This window comes from Eumetopias jubatus, unplaced genomic scaffold (assembly GCF_037043125.1).
Source record: "Eumetopias jubatus isolate StellerSeaLion01/CBP00866 unplaced genomic scaffold, mEumJub1_p1.0 scaffold_14, whole genome shotgun sequence".
NCBI lineage: Eukaryota > Metazoa > Chordata > Mammalia > Carnivora > Otariidae > Eumetopias > Eumetopias jubatus.
Window position 1 is genome coordinate 18,649,537 of NW_028274820.1, and position 27,121 is coordinate 18,676,657.

Consider the following 27,121-nt stretch of genomic DNA (forward strand, 5'->3'; position numbering starts at 1 on the left):
TCAGGGCCCTGGATGGACTGGAATAGGGTCACAAGTGGAAATGGGGGACAGGGTCTGACAATGAGCAGGGACGAGAATAGGTGTCATCCAAAATCAGATGCAACCATGGGGATAGAATGGGACTACTTTTCTTAAGAATGGGTAATTAATTGCCCAATGGTCTTCAATGTCAAACCTTCCAGGGCACAGATTGAGACTTTCTGGTGCCCTTTGGTAAACAGCATGCTTCCAGGAAGACTTAAGGTCATAGCGAAGTTTTCTCCTTATGGAAAAAAATGTAGTTGTGTGAAAGAAAAAATGAGTGGAGCCTCAGACTTATGACTTGTTGAATGTTCCTATTGTCCAGGCGGGTTGGGGCTCTTGGCCAGTCGTCCAAGTCTGAACAAGCCCACCACTGTGCTGGGGATGGAGAGAATCCCATCCACCCACCAGCGAACGTGCCGGAGAAAACCTCAGCTCCAAGCTCTCCATTGTGCTCCTTGGGAGTCAGAGGGTCACACGAGGAATCTTTCTGTTGATTCATAGATAGCAAAGGGAGGGCCTCTGGCTGTTGGAGAAGGCCAGTGTCTCTTAAATCAGCGCAAATGGGAAATGTGGGCTGTAGGTGAGAGGCCCATCATCCTTATTTCTCATTTCAAATTGTTTTTAATAGAGAAATGAAGTGCATTCCTTTGCTCAGACTTGAATTTTTAAGACGCTTGTATTCTTTTCTCAGGCTGGGATTCGTTTACCGCTACCCACCTTATTCTTTATTTGCAGCATGACTTGGGAAATCAGATTTAATTCAGTTCTTTAGAGGGCCACAAATACTCTTGTTAGTAGAGGGAAGGCTTATCCTACATGAGCCTAAGCACAGCACGTGTGTCCTCTGCAGGCCAGGCCAGGGGCGGGCAAACGACGGCCGCTGTGGCAAATCCAGCCCGCCACCTGTGCGGTGCGTTTGTGTCTGATCTGTGGCCCGCAAGGCCTAACTCTTTCCTATCCAGGCCTTTATGGAGAAAGTTTGATGAGCCAGGGGGCCCATCTCTGCAAGTGAAATAATTACTTCCCACCTTTCGTCCCCAGACCGAAGTTAGCAAGGCCAAAGAAAGAAAGAAAGAAAATGGTGGGACTGAGGAGGTAGGGAATTTAAAGCAAAATCACATTTCCTTTTTAAAGATTTTGTTTATTTATTTGAGAGAGTGTGAGAGAGCATGAGCAGGAGGAGGGGCAAAGGGAGAGGGAGGAGCAGGGAGCCCGATGCAGGGCTCGATCCCGGCACCCTGGGGTCGTGACCTGAGCCGAAGGCAGACGCTTAACCAACTGAGCCACCCAGGTGCCCCCAAAATCACATTTAAGTAGTGAAAAGAAGGGCCATATGCACCCCAGTGTTCATAGCACCAACGTCCACAAGAGCCAAACTGTGGAAAGAGCCGAGACACCCTTCAACAGATGAATGGATAAAGAAGATGTGGTCCATATATACAATGGAATATTACTCAGCCATCAGAAAGCATGAATACCCAACTTTTACATCAACATGGATGGGACTGGAGGAGGTTATGCTAAGTGGAATAAGTCAAGCAGAGAAAGCCAATTATCATATGGTTTCACTTATTCGTGGAACATAAGGAATAGCGTGGAGGACATCAGGAGAAGGAAAAAATGAAGGGAGGGAAATCAGAGGGAGAGATGAACCATGAGAGACTATGGACTCCGAGAAACAAACGGAGGGTTCTGGAGGGGAGGGGGGAGGGGTGGGCTGTGGGTTAGCCCGGTGATGGGTATCAAGGAGGGCACGTACTGAACAGGCAAACAATGGATCATGGATCAGTACATCAGAAACTAATGATGTATTATATGGTGACTAACATAACAATAAAATTTTAAAAATCACATTTAAGAGACTAGAAAATTTAAATTTCCCTCACAGTAAAGTAGAAATGCCTGGGTAGAGGATCAGTGAACCCTTGGGCAGTAGAGCAAATCCTGGAGTCCCTGCTCTGAGGCAGGGTCCATGACAGAAGAGAATAAGCCCGTTACCTGATTATAGGACGTAGTACTTCCTCCAGGCAGGCCGGACTCCAGCACGGTGCTGAGTGCGCACTTGGCCTCATGGGGAGGGGACCCAGCAGAGAAGCTCGGCCCCCCGGGCGCCAGGCCCCGGCAGGCCCCGTGAGGAAATGGCGCACGTAGGTTAACCTGATGGCAACGAGCAGGAAGAGAGTGGTACAGACCTGTCCCACTGTCACGGGAGGGCCAGGCCCGTAGGGACGGGACTCGTGCAGCAAGCTTGCACAGAAAAGGGTAGCCATAGGGCCGCTTGCTCTTGTGTGTGTACTGAGCACTTGTAGGGGTGTTTAACACATATTCCTGCTTTTGTCCTTACAACTAATCATCTGTGAGGATAAATGCAACCTCCGCTTCACAGCTGAGAGATCTTAGGCTCAGAGAAGTTAAGTGACTTGCCCAAAAACCGCAGGTGAGGGCAGAGCTGGGCTCTGAAGCCAGGCCTGTGTGGCCCAATGTCCCTGTTCTTTCCACAGGTCTGGCGGGTCCTTGATGACAGGTTTTAATTTTTTTTATTTTTTAAAGATTCTATTTATTTATTTGACAGAAAGAGACACAGCGAGAGAGGGAACACAAGCAAGGGGAGTGGGAGAGGGAGAAGCAGGCTCCCCGCAGAGCAGGGAACCCGATGCGGGGCTCGATCCCAGGACCCTGGGATCATGACCTGAGCCGAAGGCAGACGCTTAACAACTGAGCCACCCAGGCGCCCCAGACGACAGGTTTTTAGAGAAGAATTCTTGCCCTGGCTAGAGGTCAATAAGGGCAACATGCAGCGTGACTTGGGAAATCAGATTTAATTAGATTCTCTAGAGGGCCAGAAATACTCTTGTTAGTAGTGGGGGACAGGGGCGCCCTCAGGAAACCATGTACTAGGGACCCATGGGGGCGATTCGGTTTCACTAGATTATGGAAGCCTTGATTGCCAGGCCTTCAGTTGCTGGAGGGGCCTGGAGGAGGAGCGGGACGGATGGAAAGAAAGCTGGAGGTTAAACCTACTGATTAAGAGGCACACAGGCTAATGTTTCCTGTTCTGGGATTGACTTGCTAGTGTTTTTCTTCTAGGCCTCAATATCTATAAATTGGGTGCATTATTCTTCATGTACGTAGCTCTTAGAGATCATGTTTTTAAACGATGAGAAAATTTAGTAGAAACAAAGGAAACCTACTGACCACATAGCTGAGAATATACGTACAGGTGAAGGTGGAATTTTTAATGGCTCATTACAATCATTACAGGCTCATTTTTAAAAATGCTAGTCTTCATCTTCATGACTTGTTCATCTTAAAGATCAGGCCACAACTTTTGCTAAATACTTATCTTCTTTCCAAGAGAAAATTTTCGATCCTCTGCCAGATTCTCTGAGCTGCCGGTCCACTAAGACCCCTAGCCCTTCCTCTGAAGAGAGGAGAACAACCATTGGCCTCGTCAGAGACCATGGGCATAGTTTGTAAGTTTTAGATCCCAGCGAATGTGAGCTAGGATTGGAGGGTCTCCTTCATAATTTCAGTGTCTGTGCTGTTTTCAGTTGTCAGGTGAGAACCAACCTTTCTGCTTCAGTGGGAAGTACTTTTTTTTTGGGGGGGGGTCTTTGTACAAGGTGGCACATGTGGGCCTTCCCATGTTTGCATCCCAGGCGTCCCCAGGAGAGGAGCAGTTCTGGAAGCACATGTCCACGGGAACCTAGCGGTTTCCCCCACTTCAGTTTGAAAACCTGATACAGTGTAGTCCTTTGGTGACCTTCCAGAGAAAGTTCAGGCTGGAAGTGTTCAGTGATAAAACTGCAGTCTGGCCATCTGTCAAATTCCTCTTTACTTTTTCAGTTAGAGGAAAGGGGTGTTGGTCAGCTCAGCTAACCCGGTCCTTTCTTCTGGAGAGAGCTGGAGCTCTGCCTGCCCTTGGAGCACTGGCCGGGACTTCTCTCCCCAGAGGAGAAAGCCTTCACGGGAGTGCACCTGCCTTTTAAATCCTACAGTTTGGGGCCTGTGTTCGCCCCCTCAAAGATGCCCCTGACAGAATGAGAGCAAGAAAATGAAAAATTATTAGAGAAATTAAAAAATATATGGACCCATCCCTTGCCCCAAGTATGAATCCAGTAAGAACCTTTTTAGGACTGAATTAATGTGTGCCTTTGCATTATCTATGGGAAAGAAAGAATTGTCTAAACAATTGGCGTCATGCATTCCTCTTCTTACATAGGTCATTAGGTTTGTGCATCAGCCTGCATTGGCCAGCTCCCAAAGTCCTGACTGCTCCAGCTCCACTCTTTGAAGGATGAACACACACATTCTCCACCTCCTCCGCCCCTGCCCCCTCCCTCCCTCATTCTCAGCCGTCCCCCCCCTTCTCTCTCACCCCTACAAGCACACATTTACATACAAGAGGAAGGCTAGAACAGGTGGGGAACTAACAGAGGGTCAGCAAGCACTTGGCAACTGTTAGAAATGCAAATTCTCAGGTCCCACCCTAGACCTATGGATTCAGAGTCGAATGTGAGGGGATGGCAGGAGGGAAGCAGTCTGTGTTTAGTGAACCCTCCAGGTGATTCCGATGTATGCCCAAGTTTGAGAGGCTAGGACCTAGATGACCCATGTAACTTCTAGCTTTCTGAAAGATAACTGTATTTTACCAAACGACATGGGAAATCCATTCCTAAAGTGTAAACAATGTAAACTCTTCATCATCAAATTTCTTCCTGTTCTTCTGATCCTCAGAAACTGATGAAAGCAGTGGTTTCTGACACCTTTCCCATTGTTTCTCTCGGGTGTCTCCCACTATTCCACTGGGGAAAGAGTCTGTGGTCAAATGAGTTTGGGATACAACTGGGTAAAAACGACACGAAACGAGGTTTCTCCTGCCGAACTCCTCTGAGCCTTCAATGTGCTGATGTTTGTTTGGAATCTTCCAGAGGAGGATGTCTTTCCTGAACTTACTGATCACAGAACCCTTCTCTCTAGGAACATGTCCTAGAAATAACGGTGTAGGGAACACGCTTGAAGTGATTCACAGGTCACTCAAGCTGCTCCCTGACTCATAAGAATCACCCCAAAAACATAGGAAAAATCAAATTGCCAGAAGTGCCTGGAAAGAAACAATATGCATAAGGAAAAAAAGTTCAGTTTGGAAAACCCAAGGCACGAAGGGAATGCTATGTTTTCAACCCAAAGGTTGAAGACTGGAATTCCATAGTTTAAATCTTTGAAAAAAATCATGATGTTATTGGCAAGTATACAAAGATAAGGCCATGACAGCTTTTTGTTTCCCAGTGGAAATGTGGTCAAGCTTCACTCTGGGCAGGAAACTACCAGACACTTGCCTGACAGAAAGTCTTGATGATAAAATGTTTATCGAGTGCTTACTAGGAACCGGACATTCCTCTAAGCACTTTGGAATTAAGCTATTCCATATCCTGAAAGCGAGCCTATGGGGTAGGTATAGTTATTACCCCATCTTACAGATGTGAGGTTGGTGACTCCGTTTCCTCAGTGCACAGCTCAGGGTTGCATAGCTGGGGGGTGGGGAAGGCAGGATTGGCAGCAGCCAGGCAGCCGGAGCCTTCTAACCCCACCGCTGCACTCCTCAGACTTGCTGCCCAAGAACGGGGAGTGCCGTTGGCCAGCGAAGGCAATGAGGGATTAAACTAGCAATAAAAGGCAGGCCCTGGCAAGGGTCACATGAATAGGCGACGAACATATTTCCCTGGGTTTAGAGGATAGAGGCGGGCTTTTTGTATATTTTTGTATCCCCCACCTTTTCCCCGAAAGGATTTAAGGCCAGAGATGTTTGTATGGGCCTTTTGTTTTTCAGACACTATACAAATACTGTGAAATATCAAGTGTTGATATAAAAATAAGTTAATCCCGGGGCGCCTGGGTGGCTCAATGGGTTAAGCGTCCGACTCTTGACTTGTGCCGAGGTCAGGATCTCAGGGTTGTGACACTGAGCCCGGTGACCGGCTCCACACTCAGTCGGCTTGAGGTTCTCCCTCTCCCTTTGCCCCTCCCCCCAAAATAAATAAATAAATCCTTAAAAAAAATAAGTTAATCCCCCACAATTTGGGGCTCTAAGTCAGGATTCAATGGCATAGGCATTGTGATAAGTAATGTGAGCCAAGGTCCTTTACCAGTTGGTTGTGGCTAAGATGCCAGCCCGGTCGGGCCAGTGAGAAGTTGGGGCTGATTGGCTCCCGGGTTCCTTCTCTCACTTCTGACATTTCGTGAGCCTGTGCTCATAGCGCTGGGGCTGGTTTTCACAGTGGCAGATACCCACATGCTATACTTCATTGAAAGCCTTTAAACTAGATACTTAGAATGCCTGTAACTTCGTTGTCATTGAGTTTTCTTTTTATCAAGTTTGCTGCATGTCAGCAAGTATTCGCCATTCTGTTCGGTGACCAGGTCGGGTGAGGGATGTTAGGAATTGTCCGTTAGTGTCGTCAGGATGTCACCTGAGTTGTCTGCACTGACAGCATCTGTGGGGAAGTCAAAGTCAAAGGGATGCAGAGGTGGGCCAGAGCTTAAGAGCATAGACTGGAGTGGCAACAGGCTGGACTTGAATCTTGGCCCAGCCATTTCCTGGCTGTAAGACTTAGGGCAAGTCACCTATCCCTTAGGGTTCAGTGACACGGTGCATGTAAACCATTTCTGCAACGCCAGGCACGATAAGTGTCACCCTAAAAAAATTACTACTGTTACTGTTACTAAGCGGTTATTGAGTGTCCAGGTAATGCCTGTACTGGAGGACGACGCTGCTCTAGTCTCTCTGAGAGCCTGTGGTAGACACGTGACTGTGGCTTCTGCATGCCGAGTCTTGTTGCGGAGGTCTGTGATCTGCTGGATCACCCAATGCTGTTTCCCTTCCAGCCTGCGACTGTGACCCCAGGGGCATTGAGACACCACAGTGTGACCAGTCCACTGGCCAGTGCATCTGCGTCGAGGGGGTCGAGGGTCCACGCTGTGACAAGTGCACGCGCGGGTACTCGGGGGTCTTCCCCGACTGCGCTCCCTGCCACCAGTGCTTTGCTCTCTGGGACGTGATCATCGCTGAGTTGACCAATCGGACCCAGAAGTTTCTGGAGAAAGCCAAGGCCTTGAAGATCAGCGGTGTGATCGGGCCATACCGGGAGACGGTGGACTCAGTGGAGAAAAAAGTCAATGAGATCAGAGACATCCTGGCCCAGAGCCCCGCCGCGGAGCCACTGAAAAACATTGGGGATCTCTTTGAGGAAGCAGAGTAAGTAGTCCCTAAGCCAGGGAAGGTGCTCACAGTATTGTTTCAACCTGCTGAGAGATGCCCAGGTGTGGTGCCTCCATCAGAAGGCGTGGTGTGCCCTATGAGTGAACTCGGATGCCGGGTCATTGGCTTTCCAGCAGTCTTCACTCTGGGCATTTGGGCAAGTGAACATTGACCAAATTGCAGAGGCTGCAGAGTAGAATGTGTGCGGGTCCCATTCAGTGCTCCTCTTTGCAAACGGTGCTCCGAGCTAGTAGAATGGCAAGAACATTGGCTTCGGAGACAGAGGCTCTGTTAATGAGTTGTAGCTTGGTTAGTTGCTGTGTCTCTCTCTTCCCTCCTCTGGAGGAGGGGAAGGCAGTATTTACCTTTACCTTACAGAGCAGCAGAAGGATTGATCTGTGAAATGATAATGTAATTGCCAAAAAACACGATGAATAGACATCGTTACTATGCTTTGCTCCTAACCAGGAAATCCATTCCCATAGCAAGACCCCTACTTCCAAGTTCTTTCTGCGGCTCCGCCGCTGGTTGGCTAGAGCAGCGCTCCCCTCTGTAATTATAACAAATTCTTCTCAGTGAAAAATTCTCCTCGTAGCCCATCTCTGGGTTATCCTCTCTGCCTGGTGTCTGTTTTGCCAGTGAAAGCAGAGAGAACTGAGCTCTGACTGATGCTCAACTTCTTGGGGCTCATTTTTCGACCATTTCTCCTCCCAAACACCCCCACTCCCTTCCCACATTTTCTGTGTGAAGGGACGGGAATCAGCCTCTCTAGGAAGCCAGATGGACTTTTCATCTCCGCGCTGTGAGCAGCAAGCTGCAAGGGATCAGCTGACATGTGCTCAGGCACCTTATGGGAGGCCCTTCCTGGACCTTCTAGATTTCAAGTAGCTGGTCCCTTGGTTTCAAGCCGGAGGTTTCATGTCCAAGACCATGGGGTGGACCAGAGTGTTCGGAAATGTCTGATGCGGTGATAGTGCCTTTAATGAGGAATCTTAGCTCATTAGAATTCTAGACGGTGTACAGCTCAGTCTCCTAACATGTAGCAGTAAGGAGTTCTGGAAGGCTGTGGTCCAAGCACAAGCCCATTTAGGACCTGATTCTTGGCCTTGGTCTCATGCACCCAAGGGAGAACAATCGAACTGGTGTCCTCTGAGAGCCTGCCAGAGGAGGGATTACATTCCCAAAATGGCTCTGTTGCTCCCCTCACAGTCCTCTAATCAGAGAGATTGTAATCATCCTAGGGAAACTGGTTTCATTAATCTTTTTTCAACACAACATCCGAAGATGGGTGTCTTAGGATCCAAAGTGGCATTACTAAAAAAATACACAGTGTTAGATTTGATTTCTTTAAAAATCGTAACATTGTAGGAGAGCTGAGAAGAAAACCAAAGCCTTCCGTGAATCAGCAGGTGAACAGAAGAAAGCATTGAAAAAATAAACTATATTATAATTGTCTCAGGAAAAAGTGGTTGGGTTTATAAAATGTAATTTAACCTACAAATCCTTTGAAGTACTTTTTGAGCTGGGTCATGGTTTTATCATGGTTTTTTTAAACGCCTTAAATGGCGTTCTTCAAATGGCCCCCAGCCTTTCAGCCCCCCTACGTTTTCCCAGTGTTTTATACTGAACTAGTATTTCCCTGAGGAGACAATGAATTAGGTGACCCAGTAAAGCCCAGAGCTGAGGTCTTCTCAAATATTGTTTTCTTTGTTATAATATATACATATACACACACATACACACACACTGTATTTATAAGTAATGTACAAATAGATGCTTAAAATACAGCTTTGGGGATGTGATATACAGAAGAAAATGCAGTTGGGTTTAGATTCCAAATGAAATATTGTGAAAGCTAAATGCGTATCAAAGTCCATCCTGGTAGATACTACCTTCTTTCTTATGAGAAATAAAAGGGTTGCTTGTTGGTGGAAGTAGGAGGGTCCTTGGATGGGACCTTGCCACCAGGGGAAGTATATGAAAAGCTGTGGGCGGGTCCCGTGGTTCCTGGTGGCTGTGAGACTTCCTTTCTGCATGTCCCATCTTGATGGTGATCCCTGAGGTTCAGATAAGAGCATTTCTCGGCAGGTGGCCGGGAAGTATAATTCTACACTGGAGTCATTTATGTCTTTTGAGTTGTGGGACTGTCTGCGCTTGACACTGCTTACATTCAGAGCTGGAGCTCCATGCCCTGGACCTTTGCTCAGGTGCTCAGAATCCCTTCAGGACACTTCCGCCACAACACAGCTGATTGGCGTTTCTGTGTTTTTCTTCAAAGTCTTGGAAGAAAGGAAAATTGTTAGATTTGATACAGTCTCTTAATGATGAAGAGAATAAAACCAGGACTTGGAAACAGAAAGTACGGAATTGGTTTGCAATCACAGAGTAAGGGGTACAGGATGTGTAGAAAATATAAAAACGAGACTTCAAAACTCCCCTTTGGTTTATTTTACTTAGGCCAACTTCTCCTCCCCTTTACAGGAAATTAACCAAAGATGTTTCGGAAAAGATGGCTCAAGTAGAAGTGAGATTGTCCGACACAGCTTCACAAAGCAACAGCACAGCCAGAGAACTAGATGCTCTGCAGGCAGAAGCGGAAAGCCTAGACAACACAGTGAAAGAGCTTGCTGAGCAATTGGAATTTATCAAAAACTCAGATATTCGGGGTGAGCATTTTTTTGTGCAAATATGCAGTCCCAGACAATGGATTCAACACACTGACTGACCCTCTAGTACGGCACTTTCAGAATAAAATTTAGTGCTTTCTAGTAATCTTTAGAGCTTTCTCTCACCAAGTCTCTGGCACAAGTAAGGATTAAGGCCCCCGGTTACAAATGTGCGACCTGGAACTCAGAGAGCCTAAGAAACGGGAGAGGTTCCGTGGAGCGAGCAGCAGAAAGGCATCCAGTTCCTGATTTGTTTTCAGTGGATGGTTTAACCTCCTTGGCATTTCTTGGAAATGGGCTCTTGTGAATAGTTCAGAAATCACATTGATATTTCAGCAAATTCTTTTATATTCAAGAATGTTGCCTGATCAGGGAAGAATTTTTGCAGCGTCAGATCCCACTAACCATCCTATTCTACGCACAATCCTTTATTTTTCTGGCTAGGTCCTCAAAGCCACAGTATGCCATGCTGTTTTATATATGTCATACTAGCCATTTGAGTGGCTCTGAATAGTTAATGACTAGGAAAAGAGAAGAAAAAATATCTGGATATGTAATCTGCAGGCTGCCTGACACTGTTGGCTATTGACAGAGAACTGGAAGATTGCCTGTTTGCAGAAACATCTGCATGACTGAGTTAATTTTGCATCCAGATGTTTGGCATCCTCCAGAGCCAGAATAGCTGCTAATGGGACAAAGTGTAGCCATTGCTCATGAGGGGAAGTTATGTTTCTTCCTAAAGATTTTAGTCCTTGAATTTTAGAGCAAAACCATACAGTAAATTTTGGGGCAGACACCAGATACGGCCATCGCTTCCTGAGCCTGAGCACAAGAGGTTTCACTGTGGGCGATTTCATTTTGTGCCCTAGGTGCCTTGGATAGCATTACCAAGTACTTCCAGATGTCTCTAGAGGCAGAGGAGAGGGTGAACGCCTCCACCACATATCCCAACAGCACCGTGGAGCAGTCATCGCTCACCCGGGACCAAGTCGAAGACTTGATGATGGAGCGAGAAGCCCAGTTCAGGGAAAAACAAGAGGAACAGGCCCGCCTTCTGGATGAACTGGCAGGCAAACTACAAAGTCTAGACCTTTCAGCGGCTGCCGAAATGGTAAGGAAGGTTTTTTGAGGGTTTGGCCCCAAAGCTATGATGCAATAGGAAGAGAAACCACCCTGTTTTGTCTGTAATCCTGTTCACTTTGCAAATGAACCAGCGGGAGTGAAAACTGGTCTCTAGTCTCTGGACCACCTATGGGTACCCACCATCAAGCCAGATCAAAACAACAACATCTGCCTTTCCAAACCCCCACTCCCACCCCCGGGGTTCCAGAGGTTTCTCTGTGATACAAAGAATCAGGACTACTTTCCCAGACTGTTACACTGACTTGCTGACTTCTTATTCAAATTTGAACCCTTTAGACTGTGGACATTTCTTTTTTTACGTAGTTCTAATTTGAAGTGCAAACTCCCTTTTCCATGGAGCAATTTCAGGAACCATTCTGGGAGGAACTTGAAAAAATTAAGGGAGCAAAAGAATTTTTCCCTTGGTGTAAATTAGAATGTTCCTTTGTTCCAGTAACTTTACCTGGTGAAGATTAACCCTGAGACCAATGCGAAAATAGATTCATTTCCCAGAAGCTTTTAAAGAGTAACTCTGGAGCCAAATGAAATTGAGTAGTGAGTTTAATGAAGATCCGGCAGAAGGCCAAAAAAAGCCAAACTCTGCCTGTTTTGTCCTCGTTTCCTTATTGTTTTTCAGGGAAGGACACCTACTGAGAGAATTTGGAGGGTATTGTTTATAGACTAAGGCTTGTGGTCTCTTAGCTTAGGAACAGTAATAGCAAGAGGCAGGTGGATGCAGAGAAGCCAAGGGGACAGTTAAGGCTTCCTTAGGATTTCGTCTTTAGTGAAAAGCCCCCTCCCCTCCCTCCCTGCCTCCTTACCTTGCCCATCTCGCTTTCTCTGCAATTGGCAAAAACACACTGCCGCTAGTGTATTGTGCCAAACGTAATTGATGCCTACAGGGTTATATATTCTCTTATCACACTTTATAGCATGTAGTGGGCATAGGGAGTAAGGTAGATCTCCTGTCATGGTTTAATAGAAACATGGGGACCCAGAGCAGTGTGTCCACTGCCCTTTGTAGGGGACAGAGTAACTATATACAGGCATGGGATGACAGCTCTCTCAATCTTTCCTTTTGGGATTGATTCCTTAGAAATTCCAATAAAAACCAGTAATCACAAATAAAATCCACACACTAAAGCGAAAGCAGCTGAGCGTGCTGAAGGATATTTGCTCTGCAACAGAGGGTAGCGAGGGAGTGGGGAGCCATATGAATGGGTGCCCTTTCCCCGTGGTTGCTTTTCCATCGGGTGAGCTAACCTTGGGGTTGGCCAGCTTCTGGTTGCTCAGTGGATGTATGCAATTCTCCTCCACGATCTCTCTTTACGGGTTCCATACTGACAATTCTTGGATAGAGAGGTTTTTGTCCATTTGAGTTTTTCAAGTACCTTCAGTTCTTTGTTTTGTGTATATTTAGCTAGACCCATGCCATTTTTTTCATGCCTGCAGCTGAAATAAAACAGATCTCCTCGTGTGTTGTCAGAGTGTTTTTACTCTGACGTTTTACAACGTCAATTAAAAGCATCCCTGAGGCCTTGTTTCCCTTAAGGCCCATGTTCTTCTAGAGCACGCAGAATAAACTTTCTTCTCTGAAGCTTTTTATGTGCTATAAACCAGATACATGAAAGACTATTAATTTGAGATACACTGGTATTATAATTATCATAAAATTATTCGTCTAAGGAGTTGACTGTTTATTCAAAAACTTCTTTTTCCTTGTTGGGGAGCATTACCTGCTTTTCACTATCTCTGTTCAACGTGAGAGGACAGCTCCACAGTCTTCTCCCTGCTCAGCCTTTTCCATCATGTAGCAAACTTATCTTTTATCCGTTGGCGTGTGTATGCCATGGCCAGGCCCGGATCGTTGGAAGTTTCTGATAGGTAAGGAAGAGGAGTACGGGGAGGGAGAACTGGGGGAGGGGGGAGTTGCTTATTTGTATAAGTTCAAATACCTTTGTTTCTACCATTTCCTGCTTCCCTCTCACATCTGGAATGTTCTCCCACTTCCCTGCACACGCCCCACCAGCCGGCTGTCCTTCCCCGATGACTACAAGCCTCTGTGGTCCCTTCCTTTGGCTTTCCCTCCTACTTTCTTCTTGGCTGTTTTACGGAGAGCGAGCCTGTCTCCCTCACTAGATCTGAAGGTACTGAAAGGCCAGACAGGAGCCTTCTAGGTCACTCTGTGGACCAGAATGGTTTCTCAATCTCTCTTTTTTTTTTAAGTCCAGTGATTTAGGATAAAGGGAAGCATTCTTTTGCTCTCCTGTTGGCAGATTTCAGCCGCACAGCAGATCAGTTTGCACCCCATGCAGCACCCAGATGGCATTCCAGTTCATCAGGGCAGAGGGCACTGGTGAAGCATTGTAACTGTTTCCTTGGCAGTGAGTAGGTTAGCTTATTCCTAAGCTCTGTGCTCCTCTCCCCCGCCCCCCCCCCCCCCGAGCACTGTGCTCCCTGAAGCACCCTTGCCAAGGACCACCTACACGCTCTCTGGGGCCACCCAGGCCCTGCACAGCTGTGCTGAGCTTTAGTCTCCCTCTGAAGGCCGGGGCCTGCTCCCCCTCGTTGCAGATCTGTGGGACGCCCCCAGGGGCCTCGTGTTCCGAGACGGAGTGTGGCGGCCCCAGCTGCAGAACAGACGAAGGCGAGAAGAAGTGTGGGGGACCTGGCTGCGGGGGCCTGGTCACGGTGGCGCACGGAGCCTGGCAGAAAGCCATGGACTTCGACCGAGACGTCCTGAGCGCGCTGGCCGAGGTGGAGCAGCTCTCCAAGATGGTAATTCGGTGGACGGCCTCGCTTTGTGTTGTTGGTTCTCAGTGACGGGCTAGAGGATCTGGAAGGGAGAGATCGGTTCTCCATGGTGAAATGAAAGGGGCATGGCAGGGACAAAGTGCCGGTTGTTGTGAGGTTAGCGAAAAAAATACACGGGGAGGTTTTCTTCACAAAATATTTAAGAATTTGGTCTCTTCTCATGACAGTGATTTGAGATCATTATGTTACTTATTATGGGTCCAGGGTTATGAATACATTGAGCTGTGCTATAAAAATTTCATGCTGAGTAACTGAGCATTTATTTTTCTAAAGCGACCATGTTAACATCCTGTTTTATAGGCCACCAAATGGTTTGAAGGAGTTAGAAACAATTAGAAAAAAATGTTTATATGCTAGCCTCATCTGTATGAGAAATTGTGTGGCCAGCTGTAGACGGAGTACTTTCTGTCCATAGAGGAACACAGTACAGTTGAATGAGAGACATTTGTTTCTAAAACCCATGGTTCCAAATGCATAGCTTTTCAGTGTCACTTTCCAGGCCATTTATAATATTCTGGTCTGCCGTAGAAAGAGTGAAGTTGTTCCCTAGGTCATTTATGCCTCATATTTAGGTCTCTGAAGCAAAACTGAGGGCAGATGAGGCAAAACAGAATGCTCAGGATGTTCTGCTGAAAACCAATGCTACCAAAGAAAAGGTGGACAAGAGCAACGAGGACCTGAGGAATCTGATCAAGCAAATCAGAAACTTTCTGACCCGTAAGTTGTTTTCATTTGACTTTTAGACATTGCTTCTTCTTGTCGAATATAAAAAATGTTAAAGAATCTGTGTTTGAGAGACCAGAATTCAATTCTTCAATTTTAGAGAAAATCCATTTCTGGCTGGGAATAAAGTTACGTTTCAAAAAAAAAAAAAAGGTCCACGTTAAGAAATGTTGGCATTTCTTAAGCTATGTGTACGTAAGTCATCTTCTCTGACGTTATGCAGACACAGATGGGATATCCAAGTAGGAATCAAGTCAAACACGCTGTGAGAACGAATTTGGAACCTGTTAGAGATTACATAGAATGTCATTAGATCCTCAAAGCAGTAGCTTATTTTGACGTTGACTGCAAAGCTTTGTAATCCTACTATTTAACAGGACACCATACTTATGGTTAGCTCCATCCCTTCATGTTCTGTAGAGAAAATCTCTAGTTTGTGGTCCACCTAAGTGTTTCTGGTCACAGTCTGAGTGTCATCGGTAAAGGACGGCTCTGGCTTCAAGTTACACAAAACTTTCAACTGAAATGGGCTTGATCAAAAAAGATGCATAACTATCACATAGCTCCAGAGGTTCTGTGGCTCATGTAGTAAGGGTATCTGCTTTGTTCTCAGGCCAGCTCCTGGTTAGAAGGTGGCTGCCTGAAGTTTCAGACTTCACACAAAGCCTCGACAATCCCTCGTGAAAGAAGAGACGACCTGTTCCCCTACTGTATCTTTTCTAAAGGAAGGAAATCTTCCTCCAGACGCCTGGAGCAGTCATCCCCATAAATCTCACGGGCCAGGAAAGCATCCCATCCCATGCATAAATGTCAAATGGAATGGGATTACCATCACTGGCAGACTAATCAGCATTTAACTCTGAGTTGCTAAGTTTACCTTCTCTTAGAGGTGGGCGCCTGAACAAAATAGTATTCTGTTAGCAAGGAAAATGGGGAGTAAGAAAGGAGCCAATGGTATTCCTACGGCTGTCTTACGAAATATCCTGTGGAAGCCATCATGTGATCAAATATTTTCCCGTGCTTAAACCCTTAGGAGTCCATTTTTATGTTAATAGTTAAAAAGAAAAACAAAAAACCTTAAATCAATGACATATTTGAAGCTTAACCTCTTGGGCATTTTTCTGAGCACTTTTCACATTAGACATTTGAAATTCCTTGGCTTCTGTGATAATATGCTATCAGATTTTCTTCTCTGCCTGGATCTTCTCCCTTCCTGTAACTTCCAGAATCCAGATAATTTATATAAGAAGTATCAGCTCTTTATCTCTGCATTTGCAGTAGTCTAGCTATTTTTCCAACGTCAATTAAAAGCACTACTTGGGCATCTGGGTGGCTCAGTTAGGCCTCTGACTCTTGGTTTTGGCTCAGGTCATAATCCCAGGGTCGTGTGACTGAACCCCGTGTCAGGCTCTGTGCTCACCGCAGCATCCGCTGGAGATTCCCTCTCCCTCTGCCCCTCCCCCCATTTGCTGCTCTTCTGTTATCGGACCCATTCGCTCTGCTTGACTTTGACAGGACATGCTCGGTTCAGTCTCTCCATCCAGAGATGTCCATCTTCCTCCCTTCAAATCTCATTATCCTTCAAAATCTGATCAGTTTCTCATCCTCCACAAAGCCTTCCCTGACTTTCCCAGTCTACAGCAAATTCCAGTAGTTAACTTTTTCCACACGTAACTACTCGACTATAAATTCTTGAAGTGGCTATGTCTTGGTGTCACCGCAGTAGGCGGTTCACCTGGTGGGTGACCAGAAGTGACGAAGTTAACCATCTGTGACTCTGACGTCTCTGTGGGGACATCTTTGCTTTTCACAGAGGACAGTGCGGATCTGGACAGCATCGAAGCAGTGGCTAATGAAGTACTGAAGATGGAAATGCCCAGCACTCCGCAGCAGTTACAGAACTTGACAGAAGATATTCGGGAACGAGTTGAAAGCCTTTCTCAAGTCGAGGTTATTCTACAGCAAAGTGCTGCTGACGTTGCCAGAGCAGAGATGTTGCTGGAAGAAGCTAAAAGAGCCAGGTATCTGAAGACGTTGTGGCATTTAGGGGCTTATGTTGTGTGTCTAGCAGGGAATAAAGTCTTTCTTTAACTGGGGAGATTTCTAAGACTGACCTGTAGGAGTCTCTCTGGGTCATTCCAAGAAGGCTGTTCTTTAAAAGAAATTTTTTTTTTTACTGTTCTGAGAGGAAGTAACATTTTCATGTTCACAAAGATCGTCTCCTTCTTTCACCCAGCAAAAGCGCAACTGATGTTAAAGTCACCGCAGACATGGTGAAGGAAGCGCTGGAGGAAGCAGAAAAGGCCCAGATTGCTGCAGAGAAAGCCATAAAGCAAGCAGATGAAGACATCCAGGGAACCCAGAACCTGCTCACTTCAGTAAGATAGTGTAACCCTTACTGTGGGGGGGGAGAGAACACTCACAGAAACTCTACTCGCAAAGCCAGTGCCTTTGACAGTGACATGCACTCTCACAGCTGAGCATGGAAGGGTGGCCCTAATTTCAGGAAAGCCAGACAACTTGCGTTAGCGTGGGTGCTAAAGGACCCTGAAGACACTGGATCGTTAAGCCCCCTTCACTTTCATAGTGTATGTGTTTTTATCTCCTTTTCCTTCAAGGACTCACACAGACACTCTTTAGCAGTAGGAAGGATAGTATTAATTTCAAAATTTAGTTTTAGGAAACTCCTGCTGTTACAAAGCAGCCCAAAAGCAAACTACATCATGAAGACCAGTATCTCAAAACTTATGAGGTGAGCATTCACAAAATTTTACTGTAAATTTTGAAAACCGCTGGAGAGTAGTGAAGGTCAAAATGCTTCCAGTCCCCAATTCTAGACAAACCTAATAGGGATCTTATAGCTAAACAATCTGTTTTGCTCAGAATGCATTAAGTAAACTCTACGCCCAATGTGGGGCTCGAATTCACGACCCCGAGATCAAGGGGCACATGCTCTACTGACTGAGCCAGCCAGGTGCCCTAAAAACTTATAAGCAGAATGCTCTTGACTCAGGGACTACAAGGTATTAAAAAGTATACATGAAGAACTTTTCACATGGATTTAGTGCTTTATTCTAAAAATCCTATCACTTAAAAGTAATGCAAGTATAATTTTCATTTTTCAAAAAGCAGTCCTACAAGCAAATCTTTCCATCCAATTTTAGGAAAGTTCATTTGTTTTATAAAAATGGATGGGAAATAAAAGGGATTCCTATGATCCCTACCCACTTCTCAGAATATACTCTGAAATTAGATGCCATTAGTCTGCACTGTCACGCTTCCCAGGCCAACAGCCCCTAATGTTTAAAACCTGAGAGGTGGTCTTTCAACCTGCTTTTCCTACCATTGGTTGATATAAACCTGTCTTCCCCTATTCTGTCGTGCTCAAAAAATGAGACTCGACTGTTCCTCAGCCACTTTTCCTTCTTAAATTTTCAGTTAAGGCCCTTTCTTGTTCAAGTGTAGTAAAATTACATTTTCCCACCAGACTATGTTCTAACCCTTTGATTATTCTGGTTTTATATCTCCAAGTTTTGCAAATTTCTCAATGTGCTGTTAACATTTTAATGAACTTTATCTATTTAGGTGACTTTATAAAAATTACTAAGTTTTGGGGCACCTGGGTGATGCAGTCCGTTAAGCCTCCGACTCTTGGTTTCGGCTTAGGTCGTGTTCTCAGTGTTTTGAGATCGAGCCCAGAGTCAGGCTCCACGATCGGCTCAAGGGTCTGCTTGAGATTCTCTCTCTCTAAAATAAATCTTTTAAAAAAATTACTAAGTTTTGAAAAGCAAAATGGAAAATAAAAGATTTAATCAAATTATAGGTAGCATATTTGGCTTGACGATGCAAGTGAATGATAGTTTTTTTCAGGGACCCTAGAGGACAGGAAACATTTAAGAAGCAAAAAGAAAGTCTTAAGAAGCAAAAAGAACTTCTAAACTATGCTATTAATGAAAGCCTGTCAAAATTGATTCACTCACTTATAAATAAAACTTTTATAAAGCTTATCTTCTAAGAATTATAACTACTAAGAATATTTTTCTGTTAATGGGTGGACTTCTAAGTTAACAACCATTTGGTTTGAAATTCTTACAAATTTTGCCATGTCTATATTGATTTACTAGTTTCATTATGACATTATTGTTATTCAGACTTAATTCTATGGAATAGACCCATCCTTAAAGGGAATTTATTTAAAAAAAACTAGGTGCTCAGTGAAACTGGTTCTTCTGTCATGGGTCAGGCTGCTTACTTGGGCTTGCTTTTCAAAGTCAATGTTTACTAATTATTCTTTGAAAAGAGATCATATGTGAATCCCCACCAATTACCCAGATATTTTTTTCCTAAATGACTTCGAGTGTTTATGGGTTCCAGCCGTCCCTTCCCCAGATGACATGCCATCTCACAGTCCTAGAGTGACTTTTCTGAGTTTTCAAGAACATTCCTGGTCTGCCTTTAGTAATTAGCTGAGAATACTCAACTTTCCAGGTAGTTTCTAAAGACCCATAACCTCCACTAGAGTTTAACATTTACCATTTAGAGTTGACAGGAAAAACTAAAGGTGACTTGGGAGTTATCATTTTCCCACCCACATGAATTTGGAAATTTCTGTTGAAATCCTTCCTCTCACATCTGCTTATTTGTGACCATTGTTTAGCCAAAGCTGGCAGGTGTCCTTAAAATGCATTCTCAACACATCAAGCTGTCTGGGGGTGGTTCAATAAGAAGTTTACATGAATTTCCAGCCGAGATCATCAGAATTACGAAAAGAATAAAGTTAGGCACTTTATATAAGCTTTCTTGAAATTTTATTCTCCTTTTGGTAATTTTTTCTTTGGGTCCAGAGCAAAAGAGCATAGTGGCCTTTTAGTCTTCCTCTAAATTTATATTCCTAGCACGCCCAACTACTTGTTCAATTAATGGCTGGCTGGGTGACTGACATTATACTTGCAGATTGAGTCTGAAACCGCTGCTTCTGAGGAGACTTTGCTCAACGCCTCCCAGCGCATCAGCGAGCTAGAGAGGAATGTGGAAGAACTGAAGCGGAAGGCGGCCCAGAACTCTGGAGAGGCAGAATATATTGAAAAAGTGGTGTACACGGTGAAACAAAGCGCAGATGACGTTAAAAAGGTAAGTAAAGCTTTGTAACTTCACAACTGTGTTCATAAAGGAGCAACGGTCTCCTCGTTGCCTTCCTTGGAACCAGTAAGGGACATGGACCCTACAGCTATTTGTCAGAAATATCCCCAGTGACCTGTTTTGAAATAGCAGTCGTTAGAGACCCAGATGGAAAAGAGTGGGAGTGGACAGGAAGGTGTCCAAGAAGCGTGACCTAAGCCCTCATATCCAGACTTGGAGAAGGAGGCAAAAAATGAAATGAAATTAGGGGCGGAAGTCTTAGAACAAATACACAGAGCTTATACTTCGCAAATTCAATTAGGAAGGCCTTTATGGCATACGGTAATTACTTGGCCATTTGAGAAGTCTTGAAAAGCAGGGTAGAAAAAGCTTATGGTGTCTGTCACAGAACCGCTAGCAGGAACTAAATCTCACGTCTTCTACGCTCACTCTGAACCACCCCTTGCTTCTCATTGGAAGGTACCATATTTTGCAGAGAAAATCTCATACAACCCAAATTTTTCACTAGAAGCCAACTAATCATTAAAACACACGTTCAGTGGGCAAATGTTTATCTATCTCCAAAGAAACCTTTTTACACTTTTGAGGGGAATGTGCCAACTGTTAAATGAACAGTAGGGAGTTATAAATGGAAATTTAGTCAAGATTTTTCCTTGAGGTTAGTGTAGCTTTTAGGCATTACAGAAGGGTGATCTCCTTCCACCTCTGGTTGGGGAAAAGAACAAAACAGGAAGAAAAGTGCACTACCCTGTCCGTTTTTTCTGTTGTGGTTTGTTCTTTCTTGCCGTTCTGAGAGCATACATCTCCCAAGTAGTCTTTTTACAGAGCATTTTTCCCAGAAACACAGCATTTGATTACAGTAAGATGAACAGGACCCCAACATTAAAATCCCTCTATCAATGGCTACTGTTTTGAGCAGTGTTTCTCAAAAGAAGCACCTGCGAGAAGCACCTTGTCAAACCCACACCAATTTCTCTTCTCATCTCACCACCCCTGTGTATGCTACCATCTCCCCTTAAATCTCTACACACCCTACCCTAGTCACAATCCAGATGACCCTCCTATTTGGCTCTTCAAATGGGCCTTTTCTGGTATCTAAATGTTTGGATCACAGCAAACCTACTTTACAGAAAACGTCCTTCTTTACCTCTGTATAATTGTTTCAAATCCTTCATTTTAAAAAAACTCGTATGTCAGTGTTGTATTTAATTCCACTGTTTCAGAATATTTAATTATTTACACCGAATGGCTTAACGCCTGAGTACTCTTCTGAGCTTGCCACAAGGACGCTCTTAATGTCAGAGATTACATGTATCCTCTCTGTGTCTAAATGGAACTGCAGGCTCTGGACAGTGAAGTTGATGAAAAGTATAAGAAGGTAGAAAAATTAATTGCCAAAAAAACTGAAGAATCAGCGGATGCCAGAAGGAAAGCTGAAATGCTACAAAATGAAGCAAAAACACTTCTGGCTCAAGCAAACAGCAAGCTACAACTCCTGAAAGGTGGGTCTTAGGCTGGTGCTTTCATAAGGTATTTTAATATTAAGACCTCCATGGAGTTTATTTAAAAGGTTGAAGATCTGTTCACTTTGTCTTGGGCCTTTTAGGCAAAAAGGATGGAGATCCTAGTATAATTTGCTCAGACTTTTTCTTCTTATCTCCTACAGATTTAGAAAGAAAATATGAAGACAATCAAAAATATTTAGAAGATAAAGCTCAAGAATTAGTAAGACTGGAAGGAGAGGTCCGTTCGCTCCTAAAGGACATAAGCCAGAAAGTTGCTGTTTATAGCACCTGCTTGTAAACGGAGGAGGAGGAAGGGCTCGAAGGTGGCCAAGGTGACCAAAGCAACAGAGCTCCATTTAAAAAACTGACTTCATGACCTTCAAAATACAGCTCCTTACCTATTTAATGTTTTTAATCACCACATTTTGTACGGAGTTAAATAAAGTACAGTCCTTTTGTATAAATACATATTTAGGATAATTCTTAAATTCTACTTTTACTCAGTGTTTGTGAATCCCTTGAAGCAAGGATATTTTCAATGTAAAATGGTTTTATAAACAAACTGCCTTCACGGGACCCTGATTTCTGTTTTGTCTATAAACAAGTGACCATCTTTTTGCTAGGTCAATATCCTCCACACATCTGCCCCCCCAGATCACCTCCCAGTGGGGTGCCCAGGCGGAGGGGAGGGGAGGGGAAGTATACAGCCTGAACCCCCTTCACCATTTCAGTGGCAGCTCAGTTGCTCCAATCTCTGAAACTCCTCTAAATACTCCTTGCTCTGAGAAAGAGAACAAAAAGCAATTTTTAGAAAATCAGGCTGGTAAACTGACTTTTAAGTGTGAGCAATCCTGGCCCTATGCTGGGTGGTGGCGGGGGGAAGACTGAAATGAAACCCAGCCAGAGTCTAGGAACGTTGCTCCTGCCAACTGAGCAGTGCCAGCCAATCACAGTACAAAGTGCTATAACTTTTCAGTGTTTATATTGTACTTTATTAGATTTCACAAACTAAAAGATTCTCTGCTACGGTCTGTACATGAGGCCAAAACAATCACAGAACAATCACTTATTCCACAGGATAAAGAAAACAGCTGTATTCCAACTGCCAAACCCATGTCAACCTCAGAGCTAAGCTGGAGAACGGGCCAAGCAAGGCCTAAGTGGTCTTTTCACAAATTCCTATTAGAGCAAGACAAGTTCTGTGTAGCACTGAACCATCATCCACACCTACAACACAGCTGCATTTGAAGCTGGGCCTGAACCGAAGTTATGTAAACAGATGTAATATAAACAATAAGGCAACCCCCCTCTCCTTCAAGGCAATTATTTGTCACTTTTATTTAGGTAGAGATCCTACTGCCTAGCAAATTGGTTTTACCTCATCTGCTACAGCAACTAATTTTTTTCCCTTAAGAATCTTAAGTATTTCACTTAAAATAGAAATCTTTACTACTACCCACTCCTTTTTAGCTAAACTCAAGATGTCACTTTGAAATCACTCATTTTATTTTTTTTTAAGATTTATTTATTTATTTATTTATTTGACAGAGACAGAGATAGCAAGAGCAGAAACACAAGCAGCGGGAGTGGGAGGGAGAGCAGGCTTCCCTCCGAGGAGGGAGCCCAATGCGGGACTCGATCCCAGGACCCTGGGATCATGACCTGAGCTGAAGGCAGACGCTTAACGACTGAGCCACCCAGGCGCCCTGAAATCACTCATTTTCATCAGCTCAGGGAACTGGACAGCTAATTCCCACCCTTCATAAGCCAAGAAAATACTGAGAACTTCGTAAATTAGTGAACATTTAAATGTTTTATACTCACAACTTCATTCCCACCTAGACAGAACTATTTTGTGTGTTTCTATATAGCTAGGACTTCATATTAAACTCTATTTCTCATTATTTTTTTCTCATTTTTTTTCCCCTAGAGTAGGGGATATGTTTGAAGTTTAAATAAGCTAGCACTTCACAGAATATCGGGATTTCAGATTTTAAAACACAGAGGTCATTTCCAGTAATGGCCAAGTAGCATGTGTCAGGCCAGCCCTCCTGCTAATAACTACTGCAAACTGAACAAAATAGATATTTTTTAAAGTAAAGGTCCTGGAGACCCACCAGAAGCAGGCAGAAGGTAGAGGGGAGTTGACAAAGAACACCACTGGGTGAAACTCCCATTGTTAATGGCTTTTCACCTGAGGGCAGGTCCCAGCAAGTATGACATCGGGGGGAAGCCAAGTTTTACTGGTTAAGGAATTGAACGACTGAGTCGGGGGCAACTAGAATAACTAATACATGGGGGGGGGGGGCTCCCAACTCTGCTATCATTTGCCCAGTGTCCGGTTGAGCTATAATGCAGCCAAGGTAGAGCTCAAACAACGGGGCAGATGTTTCAGCTGCTGCCCCCCAGCAAAGATGATGCAGTTAGGGTTCAGCCAAGTTGACTGCCCACTGAAACAAATTCCCTATTTTTCAGAGGTAGGTAAGAAAATCCAGAGTCTTTACAATGGATCATTCATAATAACTATAATACAGTCCGAGACTACTGGACATAGAAGAAAAAGGGAACTGTGGCCCACTGATGATGCAAATAAAACCTGAAGACGACTCAACATTTTCCTTCTAACTGAGAGACTGACAGTATCTTATCCCACATGGCTTTCTGCTGACACATTACATTCTCTAAACTTTTCCTTAGGCTGTGATCTTTAAATTGCAATCAAGTGAGTATCTAGTTTGCGTATTTCTAGTACTTTAGGTTTTTCCTTTTTAGAATATGCTATCCTAAATCTGATTCTTTAATTTAACTAAAAAATGCAAAAGCCTATTTTAACATTCAATACTTTGTTACTGAAGTGTTTCAAGAGCTGGCCATTTTAAACATTAATCAACAAATATGATTTTATAGCACTCTTTAAAGAAATAGTCATTTACCCAGCCACAGATATACTGGAAATCCACAGAAGACAGCGGATTAAATTTTCCCATATGCTGTGTCTCCAAAAGTGTATGCTCCAGTTAGCTGGTATCACTAAAACAGATGAAAGGGTAATGACCTTTTAAATGCCTTAACGTTGTCCCCCAGTGTGGTAAAAAGATACATCCAGGCCTAGAAAAGGAATAATAAACAGAAATAAGAATATACACCACAGGTAGTCATAAGAGAACTAGGACCATCTTGACATCCACTCAAAACAACCAGTACATGAATATTTAAGACTGTTTATTTCTGTATTTTCATTCCGGGCTGTAATACATTTACTTCTTTATTTAATATTTGAATTTCCCAGATATACCTCAATTTGGTTAACTGTAGACCTCAATGGGTCCTTAAAAATTTAAACATAAATTCTACCTCTAAACTGCAAGAATTTGGGGATTAAATGAGATCATCGTTGTATTTACATCAGTTTGGTTTATACATATTTAATCTTATTCTAATGACTCTGTTTCCAATATGAAAACCAAGTTTAAAATAACTTGATCACCTTGCTTCAAACACAGCTGGCTCACATACCCTACGCCAGCTCCATCCATGTAAGTAAATCCAACTTTACAATAGCAGAGATAAAAAGCTAAGAAACATAAATTTAGTGAAGTCGAATCTTTTCGGAAACTGCATGAAAATATGGGTTGAAGAAAATTTTCCTGGATGCTACTATAAAAGTAGCTTTTTTCTGCAATATTAATGCACTGAAACAAAATATTAAATTTATTTAAAATAGATGAGATTATTCCATTCTGTCCGAACCTATTAAAACCTTCCAAAAGTTTCATAATTCAGTCCTAGAAATTCTTGGAGCTGTGAGCATTTCCTGTTCAGAAATGTGACCTCCACAAAAGCTCCCAGGAAATTTCAGAAAAATATAATCTTCTAATTTAAAAGTTGATTGATTTGCCGAATGATGCAGCCAGGTTTGCTTCTCTAAAAGCTTCTGATAAGGTCTGCAAGGGAAGAAATTTAAAATTAGAAACCAAATATTTGTGGGTGAGAAGAAACCTGAGGTAACCATTAATTCTGTATGTTGTCGATAATTACCGGATGCGCGTGGCAGACTCTGGCTATATCTTCACAGGATGCTCCGTACTCCAGCGCGAGAGCGGCTTCATTCACCATTTCACCAGCACCCTTTAAAATAACAGACCAAGAAGTCATTTTCTTCCCATGGCAAAAACTACAAGCTACCAGGATTCGCTGTTAGAGCAGTTAACTAACTGCCTCCAGTCAGGACAAGCTTAACAGGAAAGGCGGCACAGAAGACAAGAGCTTGGGCTCCGGAGCCAGCTGGCCTGGATTCAAATCCTACTGTGGAGTCCCTTTGAGCACTCACTCTGTGTGCTTCATTCCATTTAGTCACTTCAAAAATGGGCAGAGCAACTCCTGCCCCCCAGAATTGTGAACATTAAGTTACTGCACGTATACAGATAAATGTATTACAGACTAAGGACTCCAGTGTTTCACCATCATTATTACAGCAGATCCCGAGGGGAAGTGCGTACTTCAGGGTCAGTGGTAGGAAGGGCTTCTCTTAGGAGGTAACATCTGAGCTGAGACCTCATAGGAGCCAGTCATGCAAAGACCTGGAGGCACAGTATTCCAAGCTATGGGTTCCACAAGCACAAAGCCTCTAAAATGGGAACACTGGCCTGTTAGGAAACTGAGAGAAGGCCCATGAGGCAGGGAATTAACGAGCGAAAGGGAAGGGTGGGAAGACATGAGGTCAGGAAGGCAGACAGGCCCAGAGTGAGTGGGGCCTTGTACGTAACAGCCCAAGGCGGAAAAGGGCCACTGACGAGTTTTCAGCAGGGCCAGGGCCCAGGGCAGGTCTCAAGAGGATAACGTCAGTTGAGGTACGGAAAGCAGATGATGTGACAGGCAAGCGTGTGAGAGTGCTGCCGGTCGCCTTGTCAGAAACAGCACACAAGCTGCTGGTAAATAATAACCTCAGCATGTAAACAGCAGCTGGCTTTACATCAAAATAGCAGTGCTTTCCAGAAATCGTAATGGGATTTGGGATTTTAGGACACTCACTGGTCCCAGAATATGTGCTCCCAACACCCTGTCTGTTGATTTCTGTCCCAGAATCTTCACCATGCCATCTGTGTCCGCATTTGTCTTAGCTCTGCTGTTAGCAGCAAAGGGGAATTTCCCAACCTTGTACTCAACACCCTGCGAGAGACAAAAAATGAGAACCTGCATAAACTCTGAAAAAAATGCATTCCCGTTGGCGCAATCATCTACCACTGGTTCAGAAAATAAATCCCAAGAAGGCAATTCTTTGGAGTATACTGAGGGCAAGACCAGAACTGACTGCTTGCTAATGAAATACATTTTGGGTACAAGCACAAGCAAATGCAAACATCAGTCTATCTGGGTATATTTCAAAGAAAAATGTAAGAGCTCTGGAATTACTAGTTTGAAGGCAGGCAAGTGAATGATCTCCTCTATGCCACCAACAAAGGAAAAAATATATAAACTATAATGTTCTAATTTCAAAATGCATTAACACAATAAGAAAATGATTCTCAACCACCAGTGTCATTAACTCAATTCATACGATGGCATTAAAACTACCCCCGCATTCAGAATTACCTCTTCTTTCAACTGCTCTTCTGATTTGCCAACCCAAGCAACTTCCGGGTGTGTGTAAATCACAGATGGTACACAGTTGTAGTCAATGTGCACAGCGCCACCAGCCATTCCTTCAACACAGATAATGCCTTCATCCTCTGCTTTGTGAGCCAGCATTGGACCGGCAACCACATCACCAATCGCGTAGATACTGCCACAGAGACAAAAGAATAGTCAGCTTCTTTTTTTTATATATATTTTTTTAAAGATTTTATTTATTTGAGAGAGGGAATGAGACA

At 44.1% G+C, this 27,121-nt stretch overlaps 2 protein-coding genes across 2 annotated transcripts in view; one reads left to right on the forward strand and one right to left on the reverse strand.

Annotated features, from left to right (window-relative positions):
- Positions 1–21,549, forward strand: part of LAMB1 (laminin subunit beta 1) — a 70,010-nt gene extending 48,461 nt beyond the window's left edge. Inside the window, exons 24-33 of the mRNA XM_028094514.2 lie at positions 6,910–7,279; positions 9,764–9,948; positions 10,818–11,059; positions 13,645–13,848; positions 14,457–14,601; positions 16,421–16,628; positions 16,844–16,985; positions 19,561–19,737; positions 21,089–21,248; positions 21,413–21,549. Coding sequence (XP_027950315.1) covers positions 6,910–7,279; positions 9,764–9,948; positions 10,818–11,059; positions 13,645–13,848; positions 14,457–14,601; positions 16,421–16,628; positions 16,844–16,985; positions 19,561–19,737; positions 21,089–21,248; positions 21,413–21,549 — 1,970 coding nt within the window. The remainder of the gene's footprint in view (positions 1–6,909; positions 7,280–9,763; positions 9,949–10,817; positions 11,060–13,644; positions 13,849–14,456; positions 14,602–16,420; positions 16,629–16,843; positions 16,986–19,560; positions 19,738–21,088; positions 21,249–21,412) is intronic.
- Positions 21,550–24,170: 2,621 nt separating this feature from the next.
- The window catches only part of DLD (dihydrolipoamide dehydrogenase), a 40,588-nt gene continuing 37,637 nt past the window's right edge, over positions 24,171–27,121 (reverse strand). The window contains exons 11-14 of the mRNA XM_028094517.2: positions 26,844–27,033; positions 26,283–26,420; positions 25,290–25,379; positions 24,171–25,195 (exon numbers count right to left, since the gene is read on the reverse strand). Coding sequence (XP_027950318.1) covers positions 25,130–25,195; positions 25,290–25,379; positions 26,283–26,420; positions 26,844–27,033 — 484 coding nt within the window. The 3' untranslated portion in view covers positions 24,171–25,129. The remainder of the gene's footprint in view (positions 25,196–25,289; positions 25,380–26,282; positions 26,421–26,843; positions 27,034–27,121) is intronic.